This window comes from Hyla sarda, chromosome 3 (assembly GCF_029499605.1).
Source record: "Hyla sarda isolate aHylSar1 chromosome 3, aHylSar1.hap1, whole genome shotgun sequence".
Lineage (NCBI taxonomy): Eukaryota > Metazoa > Chordata > Amphibia > Anura > Hylidae > Hyla > Hyla sarda.
Window position 1 is genome coordinate 116,122,462 of NC_079191.1, and position 20,369 is coordinate 116,142,830.

Consider the following 20,369-nt stretch of genomic DNA (forward strand, 5'->3'; position numbering starts at 1 on the left):
CAGCTGTTGCAAAAGTACAACTCCCAGGATGCCTAGCATGATATAGTGTGAACCCAACCGAATACAGGACAATAGAATGAACTAGGGCTACAACTAACGATTATTTTAATAATAGATTAGTTGTCGATAATTTTATCGATTAATCGGAAAAAATGTCAAAATGCCCCAAAAAAAGGGGTTCAGCTGATTCTACTTGAAAAACTATGTACAATGGCCATATTAAAAGTTTCTAGCATGTGATGTGACCAAACATCAGCAATTTTGGATTTTTTTTTTTTTATCGTTTACGCAGGTTGCTGTCATTATTAATGATCCTGTACAGAAACCAGCGTAAATTTGATACTGCCGCATGGGTAACTGAACTATAAAAAAAAAAATTTTTTAATGATTCACTAATATTTTAATAATTCAGACAGTTACCCATGCGGTAGTATCATATATATGTAAAAGAAAAAATTATTTTACTTTTTTTGTATAGCAATAGGAAAAGGGGGAGCTAATTTTTATTGGAGAGCCGTAAATTTAAATAGTTTTTATTTATTTTCTACTTTTTTTTTTTAATATAGCACTCCTATACACGTGTATGTGCAGACTGCAGACCATTGCTTTTACAGACCCCTTTAGACAGCAGGACCCCCCCCCCCCCTTTAGACAGCAGGGCCCCCCCCCCTTTAGACAGCAGGGCCCCCCTCCCCTTTAGACAGCAGGGCCCCCCTCCCCTTTAGACAGCAGGGCCCCCCTCCCCTTTAGACAGCAGGGCCCCCCTCCCCTTTGGACAGCAGGGCCCCCCTCCCCTTTGGACAGCAGGGCCCCCCTCCCCTTTGGACAGCAGGGCCCCCCTCCCCTTTGGACAGCAGGGCCCCCCTCCCCTTTGGACAGCAGGGCCCCCCTCCCCTTTGGACAGCAGGGCCCCCCTCCCCTTTGGACAGCAGGGCCCCCCTCCCCTTTGGACAGCAGGGCCCCCCTCCCCTTTGGACAGCAGGGCCCCCCCTCCCCTTTGGACAGCAGGGCCCCCCTCCCCTTTGGACAGCAGGGCGCCCCCCCCCCCCTTAGACCGCAGGGCCCCACTTTAGAGAGCAGCCCCCACCCTTGTATACAGCAGGGCCCCCCTTTAGAGAGCAGGGCCTTCCTTTAGACCGCAGCCCCCACCCTTGTAGACAGCTGTCCTCTGTCGGGGCTGCCGCTCCGCTGCATAGTTCTAGCGTCTGCATCATGTAGTCCTATGGAGCAGCATGTGACCCACACGTCACTCTGCTCCCTCCGTAACGTTACGCTGGGCGCAGGGGAGGAGTGGAGTGACGTGTGTGTCACATGCTCCTCCATAGGACTGCATGATGCGGACGCTAGAACTGTGCAGCAGAGGGGCAGCCCCGACAGAGGACAGCTGTAGGTGAGCTGTCTACAAGGGGGGCCCTGCTGCCGCCGCCCCACATGTCCCCGCTGCTGCCTTGCTCCTAGCGCCCCGCCGGGACATGTCTATTTTCTGCTGCTCATCTGTACCCGACGGAGATGAGCAGCACGTCCCGGCGCTGCGCTGATTGCACTAGGAGCAGGGCAGCGGCGGGGACATGTCGGGCGGTGGTGAATAAACGAATGAATGTAGCCTATATGTGGGACGTGTCGACTTCATTCATTCATTGCTGCCACAGACGGCAGACAACGAATCGGGCGATTATTCGATAACGGAATTTGTCGACAAGAATCCCGTTATCGATTTTAATCGATTACATCGATTAATCGTTGCAGCCTTAGAATGAACTATATAGTGTGAACACAGCCATTTCTGTACAGTATAAAGACAGTGTTTCCCAACCAGGGTGCATGCCTGGACAGCTGGAGGCATCCTGATTGGGAAACACTGGACTAGATCTGCCGGCAGACGTTAATCCTCAGTATTTGGTTAGGAGTGAGATTACATAAATGTTGAATAGAAACTCTCTCTCCAATAACATGTTGGAAACTGAGCTCCTGGGGTAACACTTATAGAGTCAAAATATTTCCCCTTTGGAAAAACACATTAAGATTTTCTGTTTTTAATCCTTTTTGTGTATTTCTTTGACATTTCTTTTCAGATCTAGCATGTATGTACAAGTTGTTTAGTAGAGTCCCGAATGGCCTGAAGACAATGTGTGAGTGCATGAGTCTGTATCTACGAGAACAAGGCAAAGCGTTGGTTTCTGAAGAAGGAGAAGGGAAGAATCCTGTTGATTATATACAGGTTGGTATACGCTGACAAAAGGCTGAAATGTCCATTTCTATTTGCCACTCTGCTCCATTATCTGAATTTTATATTTTTTTTATTCAGTTGGTAAATAGGAAAGACCTCTTTGTATTTAAACCTTATAACAGTGTTTCCCCAACCAGGGTGCCTCCAGCTGTTGCAAAACTACAACTCCCAGCATGCCGGGACAGCCAACGGCTGTCCCGGCATGCTGGGAGTTGTACTTTTGCAACAGCTGGAGGCACCCTGGTTGGGAAACACACTGCCTTATGAATTGATTTTATTAGCTTGAAATTGGTATATTCAGCAGCCATTCATAGTCCCCATATTGTAACCACTCTAATATGTCCAACAGGTGTTCCTGCTAAATGTGTCCAGTTAGCCGGCAAGATAATTATTTCATACTTTGTTGACATTAAAAAACACCAATGAATTGAATGACCGGATCAGTTACTGCTTGGATAATAGTAGAAATCTGGCACTTAGCTGAACATATAGGGGAAGATTTATCAAAACCTGTGCAGAGGAAAAGCTGCCCATTTGCCAATAGCAACCAATCAGATCACTTCTTTCATTTTTAACCAGACCTGCAAAATGAAAGAAGCGATCTGATTGGTTGCTATGGGCAACTGGACAGATTTTCCTCTGCACAGGTTTTGATATATCTTCCCCATAGTCTAAAATTTTCATGAAACTTCCAGTTAGTTATCCCATTTGTATTAGTGATTGTCACCACTACTCTTCCCATACACCTGATACCTGGTACCATCCTTCCTGTTAAAGGGACACTCCACTACGTCAAAACGTATCCTCTGTCTGCAGAAAAAATTCAAACATAAAAAAAAATACATCACTCATGTATCTATGGCGTAATACTGTGTGAATGCACTTACTCCATGTAATTGATGAAATTCACTAATACTGTTTTCTATCAATTTACCATTTAAAGTGTTCCTGTCGTCAACAAAAACGTTTTATATAACATAGATAATACCATTATATGTATATTTGTAATATACATTGGTTAAAAAAAATGTGTATATTTTTGTCCCTGCTATTGCCTGTGTGTCTCTATGAGGAGACCGAATACAGGAAGTGAGGGTGGACAAGCAGGGGTCTGTACTAGGGATCGACCGATTATGGGTTAGGCCGATACTATCGGTCTATATTCACGATTTTGGAAGTTATCTGCAATTACTTTGCCGATAATCCGATAATGCAAAGCCCCCCACCGCACCGGCCCAGTTTTAGAATTACCTGCAGGATGCCGGAATATCTGTATAAGTTATCGGCTATCAGCCTTAAATTCCACAGATTATCGGTATCGGCCCCAAAAAAGATCGATATCGGTCGATCCCTACTCTCTACACTAAGAAAAAGCAGGACAGTGTGCACTGAGGCTCTATAACATTCTCCTGGCTTATACATCAGGATGATTGACAAGCCAGGAGCCTGCACGGATCCCTGCTTGTCCCACCATCACTTCCTGTATTTGGTCTCCTCATAGAGACACACAGACTGCAGGGAAAGCATTTTTCCACACACAAAAATGTACACATTTTTTAACCAATGTATATTACAAATATACATTTAATGGTATTATCTACATTATATAGAAATGTTTTTGTGGACAACAGGTAGACTTTAAACTATTTTCTTCTTTCATTTTACTTTCTACAGGGTCTTCTTGACCTCAAGAGCAGATTTGATCGGTTCCTTCAGGAATCTTTTAGTAATGACCGTCTTTTCAAGCAAACCATTGCTGGTGACTTTGAGTATTTTCTTAATCTGAACTCCAGGTCCCCCGAATACCTTTCCTTATTTATCGATGACAAGCTGAAAAAAGGAGTCAAAGGCGTAAGTTCAGTGGATAAGCTGATATTGTTTCATGTCCTTACATAAAGATTGATGGATAGACAATGAATGTAATTATATTGTGCGGGTGGCACCGGAGGAGATATTGTGGGATACAGAGGAAAGGCAAAGGTGACAAACATCCCTGATCGTCAATATAGACTGCATAGTCCCCTTAGGACAGTGGTCTCAAACTGTTGGCCCTCCAGATGTGGCAAAACTTCAACTCCCAGCATGCCCGGACAGCCGTTGGCTGTCCGGGCATGCTGGGAGTTGAAGTTTTGCCACATCTGGAGGGCAACAGTTTGAGAACAATGCCTTAGGATATCCAGCAGGAATTGGTCATTGTTACCCTTATGTTGGTGGCATCTTTTTGGTTTCCATCTCCTCCATACGTCACCGAGGGGGACAAGCGCCATATTAAAGGGGTACTCCGCCCCTGGCATCAGGATAGGGGATAAGATGTTAGATCGCCGCGGTCCTGCTGCTGGGGACCCCGGGGATCGCCGCTGCGGCACCCCGCCATCATTGCTGCACAGAGCGAGTTCGCTCTGTGAGTAATGACGCGCGATACAGGGGCCGGAGCAGCGTGAAGTCATGGCTCCGCCCCTCATGACGTCACGGCCCGTCCCCTTAATGCAAGTCTATGGCAGGGGGTGTGACGACCGCCACGCCCCTCCCATAGACTTGTATTGACGGGGGCGGGCCGTGACGTCACGAGGGGCGGAGCCATGACTTCACGCTGCTCCGGCCCCTGTATTGCCCGTCATTACGTGCAGAGCGATCTCGCTCTGCGCAGTAATGATAGCGGGGTGCTGCAGGAGCGATCCCCGGGGTCCCCAGCAGCGGGACCCCGGCGATCTGACATATTATCCCCTATCCTTTGGATAGGGGATAAGATGTCTAGGGGCGGAGTACCCCTTTAAGGGGATGTTAGGTTACATCATAGCGGTCAGGTTAGGGACTTGTACCATACTTTTAAATACCTAAATTTTGGCATATTCTTTGTTTCTTTAAAAGCTGACGGAACAGGAGGTAGAATCCATACTGGACAAGGCAATGGTCCTCTTTAGATTTATGCAAGAAAAAGATGTATTTGAGCGTTATTACAAGCAACATTTGGCCCGAAGACTTCTTACCAACAAGAGTGTGTCGGATGACTCTGAAAAGAACATGATATCCAAGCTGAAGGTGAGAAGAACATCATGTAGTAGATCCCTGAGGTTAGGAGAAAGGCTGCTTTACATTTCAGGAAATTGAGGTCTGTGATGATTAGTGTACTTGTCAAAGCATCCGTGAGATTGAAGTATTGGAGGCCAAGAATAGATGCTGTAGAGAAAAAATCATTGAAATATGCAGTGACATTACCTAGTGTTTATTGGGTTTAACTGTTCTCTTGGAAGACAATTCCTTGCTGTAATTCAGGAACTCTGGGGTTAACTTATACAGAAGAACAGCCCATTCTGTTACATCTGGATCTCTTGTCTACCTGCTTGTCATAAGTTTACAGGGGTACTTCGGTGGAAAACATTATTATTATTTTTTAATCAACTGGTGCCAGAATGTTAAACAGATTTGTATATTACTTAGATTTAAAAATCTTAATCCTACTTATCAGCTGCTGTATGCTCTAGAGGAAGTTCATTTTTTTTTTAATTTCTTTTCTGTCTGACCACTGTGCTCTCTGCTGACACCTCTGTCCATGTCAGAAACTGTCCAGAAGCAGGAACAATTCCCCATAGCAAACCTCTCCTGCTCTGGACAGTTCCTGACATGAACAGAGGTGTCAGCAGAGAGCACTGTGGTCAGACAGAAAGGAAATTCAAAAAGAAAAGAACTTCCTCTGTAGTATACAGCAGCTAAGTACTGGAAGGATTAATATTTTTTTATAAAAGTAATTTCCAAATCTGTTTAACTTTCTGTCACCAGTTGATTTAAAAAAAATAAAAATAATAATAATAATAATTTCACCGGAGTACCCCTTTAAATGGAAAGGTCATTGGTCAACATGTTCAGGATGCATCATATAATCGCTCTTTTCCTCTAGACGGAGTGTGGTTGCCAATTTACATCAAAGTTGGAAGGCATGTTTAGAGACATGAGTATCTCAAACACCACTATGGATGAATTCCGGCAACATTTACAGACCACAGGGGTATGAAAAATATCTTTATTTATCCATATTTACATTACAATATTACATTTATTTCTACAGTCAAACTGTAGATCACTTCATTGTATTCTGATTTTATATTTTAGGTTTCCTTAGGGGGTGTAGATCTTACAGTCAGAGTACTTACCACTGGATACTGGCCCACACAATCTGCTACACCAAAATGCAACATCCCACCAGCTCCTAGGCATGCTTTTGAAATATTTAGGAGGTATGTTTAACAGAATGAATCTCTGTCTCTATGTATTGTAACGGCAGATATGGCTGACAGAAAAACGGTCTATTACCCGTAGCCATTTATTGAAGGGCATCTTTTATGTTACCTGAGCGGTCTGAAAGCTGTGTTCTGATTAATTTCATTGTGAGAAGTGTTATGGTGCGTTCACATCATGATTTTGCTATTCAGTTCCAGTATACGGTTTTGTATACAACTGTATACATAGACATCCTAAGCAAACGATTGCATTGCACCTGAAAGGAGGTATAATGCCATTCAATAACCACCAACTTCCTGCAACAATAAAGTCTGCACTGTATAGGCTAGAGATGAGCGAACTTACAGTAAATTCGATTCGTCACAAACTTCTCGGCTCGGCAGTTGATGACTTATCCTGCGTAAATTAGTTCAGCCTTCAGGTGCTCCGGTGGGCTGGAAAAGGTGGATACAGTCCTAGGAAAGAGTCTCCTAGGAATGTATCCAGCTTTTCCAGCCCACGGGAGCACCTGAAAGCTGAACTAATTTATGCAGGAAAAGTCATTAACTGCCGAGCCGAGAAGTTCGTGACGAATCGAATTTACTGTAAGTTCGCTCATCTCTAGTATAGGCAAACGTTTTGTGTATGTCGGTGCGGTATTTGCAGGAGTTTTCTCTTGTGATTGGCCACTAAAAAAGGCTGATTTGGCGTAGTATATGGGAACACCCCCAATAAGGCTAGGTTTCCACATAGGTTTTATCCTGTGCTTTTTTTTCTTTTTTTGGGGGGGGGGGGGGGGGGGAGATATCTTCCACTGCAGTTTTTGAGTCAAAGCCAGAAATGTATTAAAAGGAATAGGAAATTTAGAGAAAGCACTTACACATCTTTGTCCTACTGTCCACTTCTGACTTTGACTCAAATGCAGTGATCCCTCAACTTACAATGGCCTCAACATACAATAGTTTCAACATACAATGGTCTTTTCTGGACCATTGTAACTTGAAACCAGACTCAACATACAATGTTACGGACAGTCCAGATCTTTGAAACGTGTCAATGGCTGGAAGAACTGACCAATCAGAATGGGCAATTTACTGGTAAAACCCCTGTATTACTGAAGTGCATGCCCCTTACAGTACAAGGAGGTATTACATGTTCTGTACTCTTTACCTGTACTAGAGTTACCTGCTCCTTTGGACACCAGGTGAGGGAGGCTCCATGTTACTTTTTTAAGGACATTGCGTGTTCTGTACAGGACCCTGAATAAGCTCCTGTCCTCTACATAGACCAATGTTTCCCCAGCAGGGTGCCCCCAGCGGTTGCAAAACTACAACTCCCAGCATGCCCGGACAGCCTTTGGCATGCCCGGACAGCATGCTTAGAGTTGTAGTTTTGCAACAGCTGGAGGCTCCCTGCTTGGTAAACACTGACATAGACAGTGATTTACAGCTCCCAGCAGATCTTTCTTACTTTTATATGTAAGGACTTGCTTTATCTATATTAGTTATCTACTTATTTTTCTTTAATTCTCACTTTTTCCTATTTTTGGATGACATTTTGGTGGCTTTAAAACCAATTACCAGGTTAACATAGAGTTGTGGTCTCAACATACAATGGTCATCACAGAACCAATTAATATTGTAACTTGAGGGACCGCTGTACGGCAGTGGCAGTTAAAAAAAAAAAAAAAAAAAAACTCAAGAAAAAAAGCCTTTGTGAAGGCGTAGCCTAAGGGGCATTTTCTGCCTCACAAAAGGAATAACACACAGTCCTTAGACACAGTTACGATACAACTACTCTCAACTTTCAGTACTGCAACTGTCTACAGGTATTCAGGTCTGCTGCACAACTTCTTTACTGCAACATTTCAACAAGCATACCTGGACAGCAGGGCTTCGGCTAGGAGACATCAGTCAGCCAAGTTACTCACACATTCAGTAGCTTTCTCATTAACGTCTTCTTTTTATTTCAGTTTTCAAATAAAAAGACGTTAAAGGGGTACCCCCCTGGAAAACATTTTCTTTTAAATCAACGGTTGCCAGATATGCAAATTACTTCTATTAAAAAAATCCCAATCCTTCCCGTACTTATCAGCTGCAGTATAATACACAAAAGTCTTTTCTTTGTGAATTTCCTTTGGCTGACCACAGAGCTCTCTGCTGGCACCTCTGTCCATGTCAGGAACTGTCCAGGGCAAAAGAGGTTTGCTATGGGGATTTGCTCCTGCTGGACAGTTTCTGACATGGACAGCAGTGTCAGCAGAGAGCACTGTGGTCAGACAGAAAGGAAATTCATAAAAAGAACTTCCTGTGTATTATACAGCAGCTGGTAAGTACTGGAAGGATTGGGATTTTTTTAATAGAAGTAATTAAAGGGGTAGTCCAGTGGTGAAAAACTTATCCCCTATCCTAAGGATAGGGGATAAGTTTGAGATCGCAGGGGGTCCGACCGCTGGGGCCCCCTGCGATCTCTCTGTAGGGGGGCCAGGCTCTCCGGCCAGATATCGGGTGTCGACCCCCGCATGAAGCAGTGGCAGACATGCCCCCTCAATACATCGCTATGGCAGAGCCGGAGATTGCCGAAGGCAGCGCTCCGGCTCTGCCATAGAGTTGTATTGAGGGGGCGTGTTGGCCGCCACTTCGTGCGTGGGGCGACCCGCCCCCTTCTCGCGGGCTGTCGGGGCCCCGTACAGGAGATCGCGGGGGCCCCAGCGGTCGGACCACCCACGATCTGCAACTTATCCCCTATCCTTAGGATAGGGGATAAGTTGTTCACCACTTGTTCACTACTGGACTACTCCTTTAACTAATCTGTTTAACTTTCTGGCACCAGTTGATAAAAAAAAAAATGTTTTCCAGTGGAGTTCCCCTTTAATGAGTAAGCTACTGAGTGTGTGAGTAACTTTGCTGACTGATGTCAGCAAACACTTAGCTGAAGCTACGCTGTCCGGGTATGCTTGTGGAAATACTGCCTCACAAAAGGCCACACTGAAGATGTGTTGGAACGTAGAACTGGTATTGAATCAAAAGAATATAACTAAGGGTTTACACATACCTAGCAATCCATTGTAGTGGCTCTTGACAAATACACATTCATATTTGTACATCTTATTTTATTATTTTTCAAATCCTTTTTATTGCATGGATTTAAATATATATTTTATGCTGCCATTCCCTCTGAAGGTTTTACCTTGCCAAGCACAGTGGACGACAGCTCACGTTGCAGCATCACATGGGCTCAGCGGATCTCAATGCCACATTCTATGGGCCTGTAAAAAAGGTAAAGTAAGCTGCTTCTTTGCACAATGAGTTAATAGAAACGTGCCAAACATAAAGAAAATAAGTTCTGTTTTTTTAGTGTGTGCACTTGATATTGTCCTAGGAGGACGGCTCAGAGGTCGGTGTTGGAGGAGCACAGGTAACTGGTTCGAACACAAGAAAACACATACTGCAAGTCTCCACCTTCCAAATGACTATACTCATGCTCTTCAACAACAGGGAAAAGTATACTTTTGAGGTGAGCTATTAAAAATAATCTTTCATGTGATACTGATGTAGAATAAGACAACATAAAGGAAGGAGAAATTTGTTCTTCTCTACATGGTGGCTATACAAGACGTCGTCACTAGGGTTTTTCATGTTTAAAAAATATTGGCTTTAACCCCTTCCCGCAGAATGTCATATATAAACGCCGGGTTGTGCAGTGCGTTCGCGCATCCCGACGTTTATAAATGACATTCAGTTAACCCGGCGATGCGCAGCATCGCACGGGTTAACTGGCAGAAGTCCCGCTGTTTCCAGCAGGGGACAACTTCTGCTTCACCCCCAGGACCATCCATTGATGGTCCTGGTCAGTGATCACTGTGATTGGTCCCTGTGGACCAATCACAGTGACCTGGGGTGAAAGTTCAGATCCCCCGCACTGCCCGTCCCTGGAAGTCGGGTAGAATTGGGGACGATGGCTGTGGGGGAACACGCGGGGACCGGCGGCCTTACCCGAACCAGCGGCGGGACCGAGGAGCAGTGTGGGACCGGCCACGTGGACGAGCAGCGACGGGACCGGCAGGTAAGTATGTGGTCCTCAGAAGCAGCAGTGAAGATCTTCACTGCTGCTTCTAGGAGTCTGAAAACTACAACTCCCAGCATGCCTAGACAGCCTTTGGCTGTCTGGGCATGCTGGGAGTTGTAGTTTTGCAACATCTGGAGGGCCCCAGAACTAAATCTATATATTAAAGGAGTACTCCAGGGTTCAGACCGCTGGGGCCCCCACAATCTCCCGTACGGGGGCCCCCAGCTCTTTGCCGAATGCAGTTCTCCAGCTCTCCCATAGAGATGTATTGAGGGGGCGTGCCGACAATGTCATTCTGGGCTTAGACACGCCCCCTTGCTGTGGACTGCCGGGGCCCCATATGGGAGATCGCGGGAGCCCCCAACATTTGGACCCCCGGCGATCTGAAACGTAGTCATGGCCGTAAAGGTTTGTACTAGAGATGAGCGAACTTACAGTAAATTCGATTCGTCACGAACTTCTCAGCTCGGCAGTTGATGACTTTTCCTGCATAAATTAGTTCAGCTTTCCGGTGCTCCGGTGGGCTGGAAAAGGTGGATACAGTCCTAGGAAAGAGTCTCCTAGGACTGTATCCACCTTTTCCAGCCCACGGGAGCACCTGAAAGCTGAACTAATTTATGCAGGAAAAGTCATCAACTGCCGAGCCGAGAAGTTCGTGACAAATCGAATTTACTGTAAGTTCGCTCATCTCTAGTTTGTACCCCTGAAATTTTTCTAGAAAATGAAGTATTTCTCACAGAATAGGATTGCAGTAACACATGTTTTGCTACACACATGTTTATTCCCTTTGTGTGTATAGGAACTAAACAAAAAGAAAAGGGAGGAAAAAAAGCAAATTGCACATATCACACCAAACTCCAAAAATGGTCTGGAAAAAATTATTGGCACCCTTTCAAAATTGTGCAAAAATAAGATTGTTTCAAGCATGAAATGCTCCTTTAAACTCACCTGGGGAAAGTAACAAATTACCAACGGATTTTGGGTCACACTGTACAGCCCAGTGTCAGAAAGCTGGGTTTGCGTCCGAGATCTTGGGTCTTCCAGCAGGACAATGACACCAAACATATGTCAAAAAGCCCCCAGAAATGGATGGCAACAAAATGCTGGAGAGTTCTGAAGTGGCAGCAATGAGTCCAGATCTAAATCCCATTGAACACCTGTGGAGAGATCTTAAAATGGCGCCCTTCCAAAGAGAAAGACCTGGAGCAGTTTGCAAAGGAAGAGTTGTCCAACATCCCGGCTGAGAGGTGTAAGAAGCTTATTGATGGTTATAGGAAGCGACTGATTTCAGTTATTTCTTCCAAACGGTGTGCAACCAAATATTAAGTTAATGGTGTCAATAATTCTGTCCAGCCCATTTTTGGAGTTTGATGTGACATTATGTCCAATTTGCTTTTTTCCCTCCCTTTTTTGGTTTAGTTCCAAAACACACAAAGGGAATTAACATGTGTATAGCAAAACTTGTTACTGCAATCCTTTTCTGTGAGAAATACTTCATTTCTAGAAAAATTTCAGAGGTGCCAACTTTTACGGCCATCACTGATATCCCCTATCTTTATATGGGATACGTTTTCATATCCCGGAGTACTCCTTTAAGTCAAATATACTTCCCATTTTTGAAGAAAATTTATCAAAACATCTCTGTTTTAAAGTGGTACTCCGGCGCTTAGACATCTTACCCCCAATACTTTATAAATTGGTAAAGTATATGGCTTGTTCTAATTCTGCAATAAGATATTTTGGACAACTTGTAAAAAATAAAATATTTAAAAGCTTTCAACAAAATACAGAAGAATGTGCTATCCCCAAGGATGGGGTATCAATATTTACAATTGCGACCTACCTGAAACGTGCAGAATACTATTTAAAGAATTTAATTGTAGAGGATTCTCTTATGAGATTGTTATGAAAGGGAATATCGCAATGATTTCTAAGTTGCATAAAATATTGCGGGGAAAAATAGTTAGAAAAATTCTCAGTGATAAGTAGAGAACAATGAGATGATGCAGGACCAATACGTGATATAGAATAGGAAGTGGTAATGGCTAATATTCCGACCAGTAAAGGTTATAAATATCGGGCATTGAAGACACCGTTATGACACAGATGCAAGTATTGCAACTGGATTTGCATCTTTTTGTGAATACCTCTGTTTCCAGGCATAAAAGTATCTCTAAAAGTCCTAGGGCTGTTAATATAACTATAGTCTGTCCTGCCAGATCACCATCACCACGGCTTACCGTAACCATTTAGCTCAGTGCAGTTTTTATTACAGTTTGGGTTCAGTGAGGGACGACAGGCAGATTCATCAGCATCCTGTTGTTTTCTATATAATATAAAAAAATAAATGTTTAGATTAGCGATCCAATTCCTGTTCAGATTGTTTTAGCTCAGTATTTTTAGTTTCTTGTGATCTGTTTGTAGTTTTTTTTTCTATCAGAGTTTGTTTATAGGAGAGACACATTTTACTAACATTATTTTATTTATTTAGGAAATTCAACAAGAGACAGACATCCCAGAGCGGGAGCTTGTGCGGGCACTTCAGTCACTGGCCTGTGGAAAGCCAACCCAACGAGTCCTCACAAAAGAGCCCAAATCTAAAGAAATAGAGAGCGGGCACATGTTCACTGTTAATGATCAGTTCACTTCCAAACTTCATAGAGTTAAAATCCAAACAGGTGGGTCCAGCAATATATGAACTGATGGTAAAGCGTGCAATACAGGGGGCAGGTGTTCCTTTATTCCATGTTATTTCTAGCTTTGCATTTTACAGATCTTTCTAATTTTCTGTGAGAAAAAGGGTGAGATAATTTACATCACTGGGTTGTATCATTTACTTTTTATAGTGTATATCTCCCTGAGAAATTCTGGTCACTCCTGATTATGGGTTGTAATTGATACTAGCCTTCTAGGTTAGGCACACATTGTTTTTGGCCTCTTTGGGAACTTAAAACTGCTTTAAAAAATTGTTTTAATTCTCAAAAAAAAAAAAAAAGAGAGAAGTTAGTGTTAGATATTTACATGTCAAAATACATCAGTGCTTTGGCATGTATTTGGAATGCAAACAGAGTTTAAAGGGTTACTCCGCCCATAGACATCTTATCCACTATTCTTTGGATAAGGGATAAGATGTCTGATCGAGGGGGTCCAGCCGCTGGGCGGCGGGACCCCGCGATCAGACATCTTAGCCCCTATCCAAAGGATAGGAGATAACATGTCTAGAAGCGGAGTAACCCTTTAAATATGGGGAACTGACCTGTTTACGTTAAGTTTCTACTTTTTTTTTGTCCTGCGTTTTATGGGTTGAAAAAAACGCCTGATAAAACACCAGTGCAATTTTCTGCGTCTGGCATTTTTTCTGCCGTTTTTTCTTGGGTTTTCTCATTTGTGTGGTAATTGCATCTTGGCGGTAGTGATACCCGCTGTGATCTGTTCTTAACTGCAAGTACTACTACTCCCAACATGGAGCACACTCTTCTCCATGCTGGGAGCTGTAGTATCTGCATCAATAGACAGATCACAGTGAGTGTAACTTCTGACACCTGTTGCGATCTATTAATGCAGGTACTACAGCTCCCAGCATTGAGCAGAGTGTGCTCCATGTTGGGAGTTTTAGTACCTGTAGTTAAGGAAAGATCACAGCGGATGTCACTCCTGACACCCGCTGTGATCCTCCTGTATAATGTATAGATGTGGCCGCTCTTCTATGGTCCCCTGCACTGACGTATATATACACATATTCCTATTTCCCACAGAGAGTTGTGATTGGCTGGAACGATCTGGTAAATCACAGCTCTCTGTGGGAAATATGAATAGGTGTATATATACCGCAGTGCAGGGGATCATAGAAGAGTGGCTGGCCGCATCTATAAATTAGACAGGAGGATCGTAACAGTCGATCTATTAGTACAGGTACTACTACTCCCATCATGGAACAGTGTGTTCCATGCTGGAAGTAGTACTACTACCTAAAAAAGAAAAAGTAAAGAAAAAAGTGAAAAACATACACACACTCTACATTTTTATTATTGTCGGCTACATTTTTAGTGCTTTACCCGCTCACATAAATTCATCCCTGTTTAAAAAATTTATAAACATTTTGTTATAAAAAAGATACATTTCGTTAGATACAATTTTTTTTCCTTCACTACTGTATCTTTTTTTTATTTATTTTTTAATGGTACCCTACGAAATAAAAAAAAAAAAAGGTATTTCCGTCACTTTTTTGTATCGCTAAAGTCCCAAAAAAAATGATGTATACCCCACAGGTCGCCCCAAAAATGTTCTGTGAAAAGACACATGTGAAATTGGTGACATAACTTTGACTTACATTGTGATTCTTTTTACTCTTCTTCATTCTAAGCTATTAAATTGGCATAAATATGTACTTTGCTGTTTTGCAGTGGCGGCCAAACAAGGGGAATCTGACCCTGAAAGAAAAGAGACTCGACAGAAAGTCGATGACGACAGAAAACATGAGATAGAAGCTGCTATAGTTCGGATTATGAAATCTAGAAAGAAAATGCAGCACAATGTATTAGTAGCAGAGGTATTGTTCAGTTTTTATACAGTACAGAATGTTATTTACATAAATACTTTGTCCGATACTAGGTTTAACGTTCAGTTTCTAAGAAATTTGATCACATGTTCCAGAATGAAGTTGCTTGAGGATGTGTTGGAAATGAAGTGCATTGACCTGCACAGTAATGGCTTGCATGCCTGGTGCAGAAGTGTTGTCCTGGTATGACCCTCTTGTCTGGAAACTTTTCAGTTGGAAATAAATCAGTATAAAGGGATACATTATAGTTTTATTTTAGCATATGTTCACTGTGTACAGGCTGTGTAATTATTTTACAACATAGTTAGGTTTTATTTTCTGTCATTTGCTATATATGCAACTCCATTTCACCATTTGATAAAAAGTAAACTGTGCTGCTCTGGTAGAGAAGATAAATTCTTAGTCATTTTCTTTAATGTTACGCGTTCTTGTCACTTTTTCTGCACATAATATACAAAACATTTAATGTTTCCTTTTCTCGTTCCCCTTCCAGGTAACACAGCAATTGAAGGCCCGGTTCCTTCCAAGTCCAGTTGTTATTAAAAAACGTATTGAAGGACTTATTGAACGTGAATATCTAGCTCGAACACCTGAGGATCGCAAAGTATACACCTACGTAGCATAGAAAATGCGTCCTGCTAATTGATTTACTCTTGGACTTCATACCCCTTCGCATGGACTGGGAAGTTCTTTTAAATCATTACACGGTTATGAGCGCCATCTATTAAATTACAGTACGTGTTCTAGAACATGCACGACAAGCCTACAAGATTTTACGACGTCAGATTCCCTTGGGGGGCCTTTGTAGATATCCTTTATACAGTTCCTTTGTGGAATTGTGAACACCCAGATTTCTCTTTCTCGATACTGTATGGAAAGAACAGGAAATATCGAAAAAGGAAAAAAAATGAATAAATGAAAAAAAAAAAAAAAAACTAATTTAGAAAATACAAGTCAAGTTAATAAAATGTTGGGGAACTTACTCCCTGCCCCCAAATGTTAGTGGTGGTGTTTATGTTCATCTGCTGAATCGAATGCTTTTCTTTTAAAGGTATATAAATGGGAATGCTGAGTTGCAATTCAGGTTATGGGAATAAATGAAATTTTTTGTAGTATTGAACACAGGAACGATGCCAGGTTGGGTGTTGGGCTGCTGTTTGTTTTTGATTCTTGCACATAAATTTTGACTTAACACATGTGAATGTCTTTAAGATAAAGTCTTAGTCTACCTTTATGTACATTTTGCCCTTCTTCTTCTTTTGCACTCTGGACCATCAGCACCCAAGGAAGAGAAGTTCTATTTTGACTCTATGCTTCTTTGGTACTGGTGGAGGAATCAGGCTACCCACTTGTCACAACGCTGGAGAGGCAACTGTAGAGTAATATATTCTGGGGGGCTTTTTGGCAGGAGGATTTTCTGGTGTATATTTAACCCTATTTATTCAAGCAAGTGCTCAAAACACCGATTTTGCAACGACCCGTGAACTTCTGACAGAATATGCTTTATGACAAGCCGACAACGGCTTATTGCTAAAGAGTGGAACCCCTGTAGAACCTGCTATGCATCTAGTGTATATAACCAATGTATTTTCCTAAAGTGATGCCTCCCCCCCCCCCCCCCCCCAATTATTTTATCACTCACCCGTTACACACTGCTTCTTGTCTCCTCTTTCAACAGCATATATGGGGCAAATCTCCTTAGTCATGGTTCTTTATGTACCAATATGCATGTTGAGCGCCGAGTGCCATTGTTGACTTTGCAAGTTGATATACATTGTCCAGAGCATTATGTTTATTTTAGATATGGATATGAATCTGCACCATGTTCGTACTCAATGTGAAATATTTTTCCCCTCCAGGATTTTCTGTTCCGCATAAACATGTGAACGTTGTCCATCAAACATTAATTTACTGAATCTTGGCAAGTCTTGTTCTATTCTTATCCACAAACATTAACCACAGACAAAAGAAAATATTCCAGTGTTTGCAGTTGTAAATAACATTTTATTTGTTTACTATATTCTTTTAAAAGACCATTTTATGCTATACGTTTATGGTAATAAGAGCCTGCAAATTTGCAATAAACAGGGTTTTTACTCTTCCATGTTTACACTGAAATGCAAATTTCCAGGGGAATAAAAAGGTGTAACATTCTCGACTTGCAGTTTCTATAATTTTGTATGACTTGAAAGCTAAAAGTAAGAAAATAAATGAAAAGACACCCAAGCTGGTCTAGGATTTTCCTAGTTTAGTGGACTATAATTTTATAGTAGGTGAACGAAAGGGTTTGTTTTGTAATATTTTATGTATATTGTTTAATTTATGCTTCAATAATGAAACTGAGCCTCTGAACCAAAATAGATGAAATGGAACTTTATTTTATAGCAGTGCATTTTATCACTCTTGTCATATGATCAGCAACAGCACTGGAGATTTTCAAATGATATTCAGAGTAGTATTTTTCTTTTGACTTGCATGTATATTCTGTCATGGAGTTTGTAATGAGGGTCCACAATAAAATAAGTCATATTGACTAAAAATAGTTTGGCCCTAAGCAGAAAGTGTGTCAAAAATTAACAAGTGCATTATATTTGTGTGTGAAGCAATAATTCTCCTTTATTTATGTTTGGCTTTGAAAAAGGTCTTGGTTTTAAGCACAATTTGGATGCATAATTTTCTACATATGTATTTATGAAGAAATACTAATTGCCAAACTGTATGTTATTAGACACTAAGTACCGTATTTTTCGCCCTATAGGACGCACCGGCGTATAAGACGCACCCAATTTTTAGGGGCAAAATCTAAAAAAATAAAGATTTTGAACCCAATAGTGGTCTTCAATCTGTGGATCTCCAGATGTTGCAAAACTACAACTCCCAGCATGCCCGGACAGCCAACGGATGGAGGTCTGCAGATTGAAGACCACTGCATAGGAGGTAATACTCACGTGTCCCCGCCGCTCCGGACCCGTCACCGCTGCCCTGGATGTCACTCCATCGCTGGCCGTGGCCCCGTCGCTCCGGAATGATGCTGCCGGCCGGGTATCCTTGCTCTCCGTCGTCGCCATCACGTCGTTACGCACGCACGCGACGACGTGATGACGAGGAAGGAGAGCGCCGGCCATACAGGGGATCCCTGAACGGAGAAGACACCGAGGAGGCAGGTAAGGTCCCTCCCGGTGTCCTGTAAGCACTAACCCGGCTATTCAGTCGGGCTGTTTGGGATCGCGGCGGTCCTGAACAGCCGGGTTAGTGTCACTCTCCCTTCAGACGCGGCGGTCAGCTTTGATCACCGCGTCTGAAGGGTTAATACAGCGCATCACCGCGATCGGTGATGTCCTGTATTAGCCGCGGGTCCCGGCTGTTGATGGCCACAGGGATCGCCGTGATAGGGGTGTATTCGCCGTATAAGACGCACCGACTTTTTCCCCCCCAGTTTTGGGGAAGAAGAATTGTCTTATACGGCGAAAAATACGGTAGTAATTGGCAATGTGGCGTTCATCCAGTGTGCTAGAAGGTTTATCACGGGTGCAAAATGTGCAGACCCAACAAAAGTTGCAATTTTTGTGTGCATACAGAGGGGGAGATATTCAAAAACTCCTGTAATTTCTGTTACACCAATATTAATCACACTTTTTTTGTTCTCACATTTTCAAAGGTTTCTTGTGCTGCTTTGAAAATATGTGAGTTTATTTTGGTTCCACGGTTTTTTTCCATGCCAAAATTGCTAATTTTGGCACCAAATTATTTATATTTTGCTGCAAACTTGAATAATTTTTTTTTTTGTGCCGAAATTGCTGATTTTGGTGCCAAACTTTGAATGTCAGAAAATTTTGGTGGAACCATCTCACAATTTTCCATGATTTCTAGTGCTCATACAAGCGATAACTATATAAATAAAACATGTCCAGGGATTACATGTGAGTGCAGGTGCAGTGACCATGAAAAAAAAAAAAATATACATTTTTTATAAAAAAAAAAAATATATATATATATATATACACACACACACACACACACCTTTCTGTAATTTCTACACTAGCAAAGAGCTGGTGTGAAATGTATGTAAATTGGACTCATCCCTTTGAATGCATCGTGTAAAACATGTAGTTTACATAACCACACCCACTTTTGCAAAAACTGGTGTGACTAGTGTAAACCTTGGATCATTCTCATGTAAAACTTTGAATATCTGACGGAAAACTTTTTGCGGCAGAATTTTGGCGTGAAATAGAATTTTTGGTGTGAATAGTTTTGAATATGACTCCAATGAGTTTGCACAAAATGTTTTCACTTTTCGAATGGTCCGTGCCATGCACGCCAAGTGAGCATGCAGGGGGGGCAGCATGGCATAAATGGGGGCGTGGTCTTCCATTGTTACAAATTTACTACAGTTTGCACTGCTAGCAGTCGTAAACTGTAAAATCTGCACTAGCTTGGAAGTTGGTGTCTATTTGAGTCTGCCTTCACTGGCAGCCTCAGGTGTGTCAAGCTTATTGAGAGGTATATACTTCTAAATAAATCTGGAGTGGGTGAGAGGGGTGGCTCTTATTTTCTAAAACCACCAAGTTATATACCTACTATAATCAAACCAGTATCTGATGGAAAAAACATGCAATGCGCTCAGATCCGGATGTGCCTATATCTCTGTGCATTTATGACGTTTACAGATGTGAAGTATTTTCAGTTGTCAGGAGTTAACAAACTGAGGCTGTGATGTTCACACAGCCGAAAAATATCTTATCCGCCTATCCAAAGGATGTGCGGTCGTGGGAGTCCTGCCGCTGAGATCTCCGGTGCAGCACCCCAGTCATCTGGAACCCCGCTCTGTGCCGGATGACTGGCAACTACAGCCACCACGCCCCCTCCATTCATGTCTATAGGACGGCTACATACTCGCAGTAACGCCCCCTCCCATAGACATGAATGGGTGGGCATGGTGTGACATCATGAACGCGGAAGCTCCTAGCTATCGTGTTCCGGACGCCGCAGCTGCCGCCCGGAGATCGCGGGGGTCCCCAGTGGCGGGACACCCGCAATCAGACATCTTATCCCCTATCCTTTAGAGTACCCCTTTAAACTTAATGGAGGAAAAAAGCTGATAATTCCAATTCTGTAAAATTAAGTGGCTTTTTTATTATTTTTTTACACTCTCTTCCCCCCCCCCATATTATAGGATGTACATGGCCCAAAAAAGTTTTGTTTCCACATTACATTAAAGCATTTGCTGTAGATATATAAATAACAAAAAAAGACATCAAAAACAGTGAAGATGAAAAAGAAAAAAATACAAGAATCAAG

The 20,369-nt window shown here is 42.5% G+C and overlaps 1 protein-coding gene across 2 annotated transcripts in view; it reads left to right on the forward strand.

The window, feature by feature from the left end:
* CUL3 (cullin 3) overlaps nucleotides 1-17,226 on the forward strand; it is an 85,572-nt gene extending 68,346 nt beyond the window's left edge. The window contains exons 7-16 of one of the 2 annotated variants that reach the window (XM_056564888.1): nucleotides 2,073-2,218; nucleotides 3,902-4,078; nucleotides 5,096-5,266; nucleotides 6,123-6,230; nucleotides 6,335-6,459; nucleotides 9,625-9,721; nucleotides 9,827-9,958; nucleotides 13,002-13,188; nucleotides 14,914-15,059; nucleotides 15,562-17,226. In XM_056564888.1, the coding sequence (XP_056420863.1) occupies nucleotides 2,073-2,218; nucleotides 3,902-4,078; nucleotides 5,096-5,266; nucleotides 6,123-6,230; nucleotides 6,335-6,459; nucleotides 9,625-9,721; nucleotides 9,827-9,958; nucleotides 13,002-13,188; nucleotides 14,914-15,059; nucleotides 15,562-15,693 (1,421 nt within the window). In that variant the 3' untranslated portion in view covers nucleotides 15,694-17,226. Of the gene's footprint in view, nucleotides 1-2,072; nucleotides 2,219-3,901; nucleotides 4,079-5,095; nucleotides 5,267-6,122; nucleotides 6,231-6,334; nucleotides 6,460-9,624; nucleotides 9,722-9,823; nucleotides 9,959-13,001; nucleotides 13,189-14,913; nucleotides 15,060-15,561 lie in introns of both variants that reach the window. The other variant, XM_056564887.1, reaches the window with a different exon arrangement.
* The last annotated feature ends 3,143 nt before the right edge of the window (nucleotides 17,227-20,369 follow it).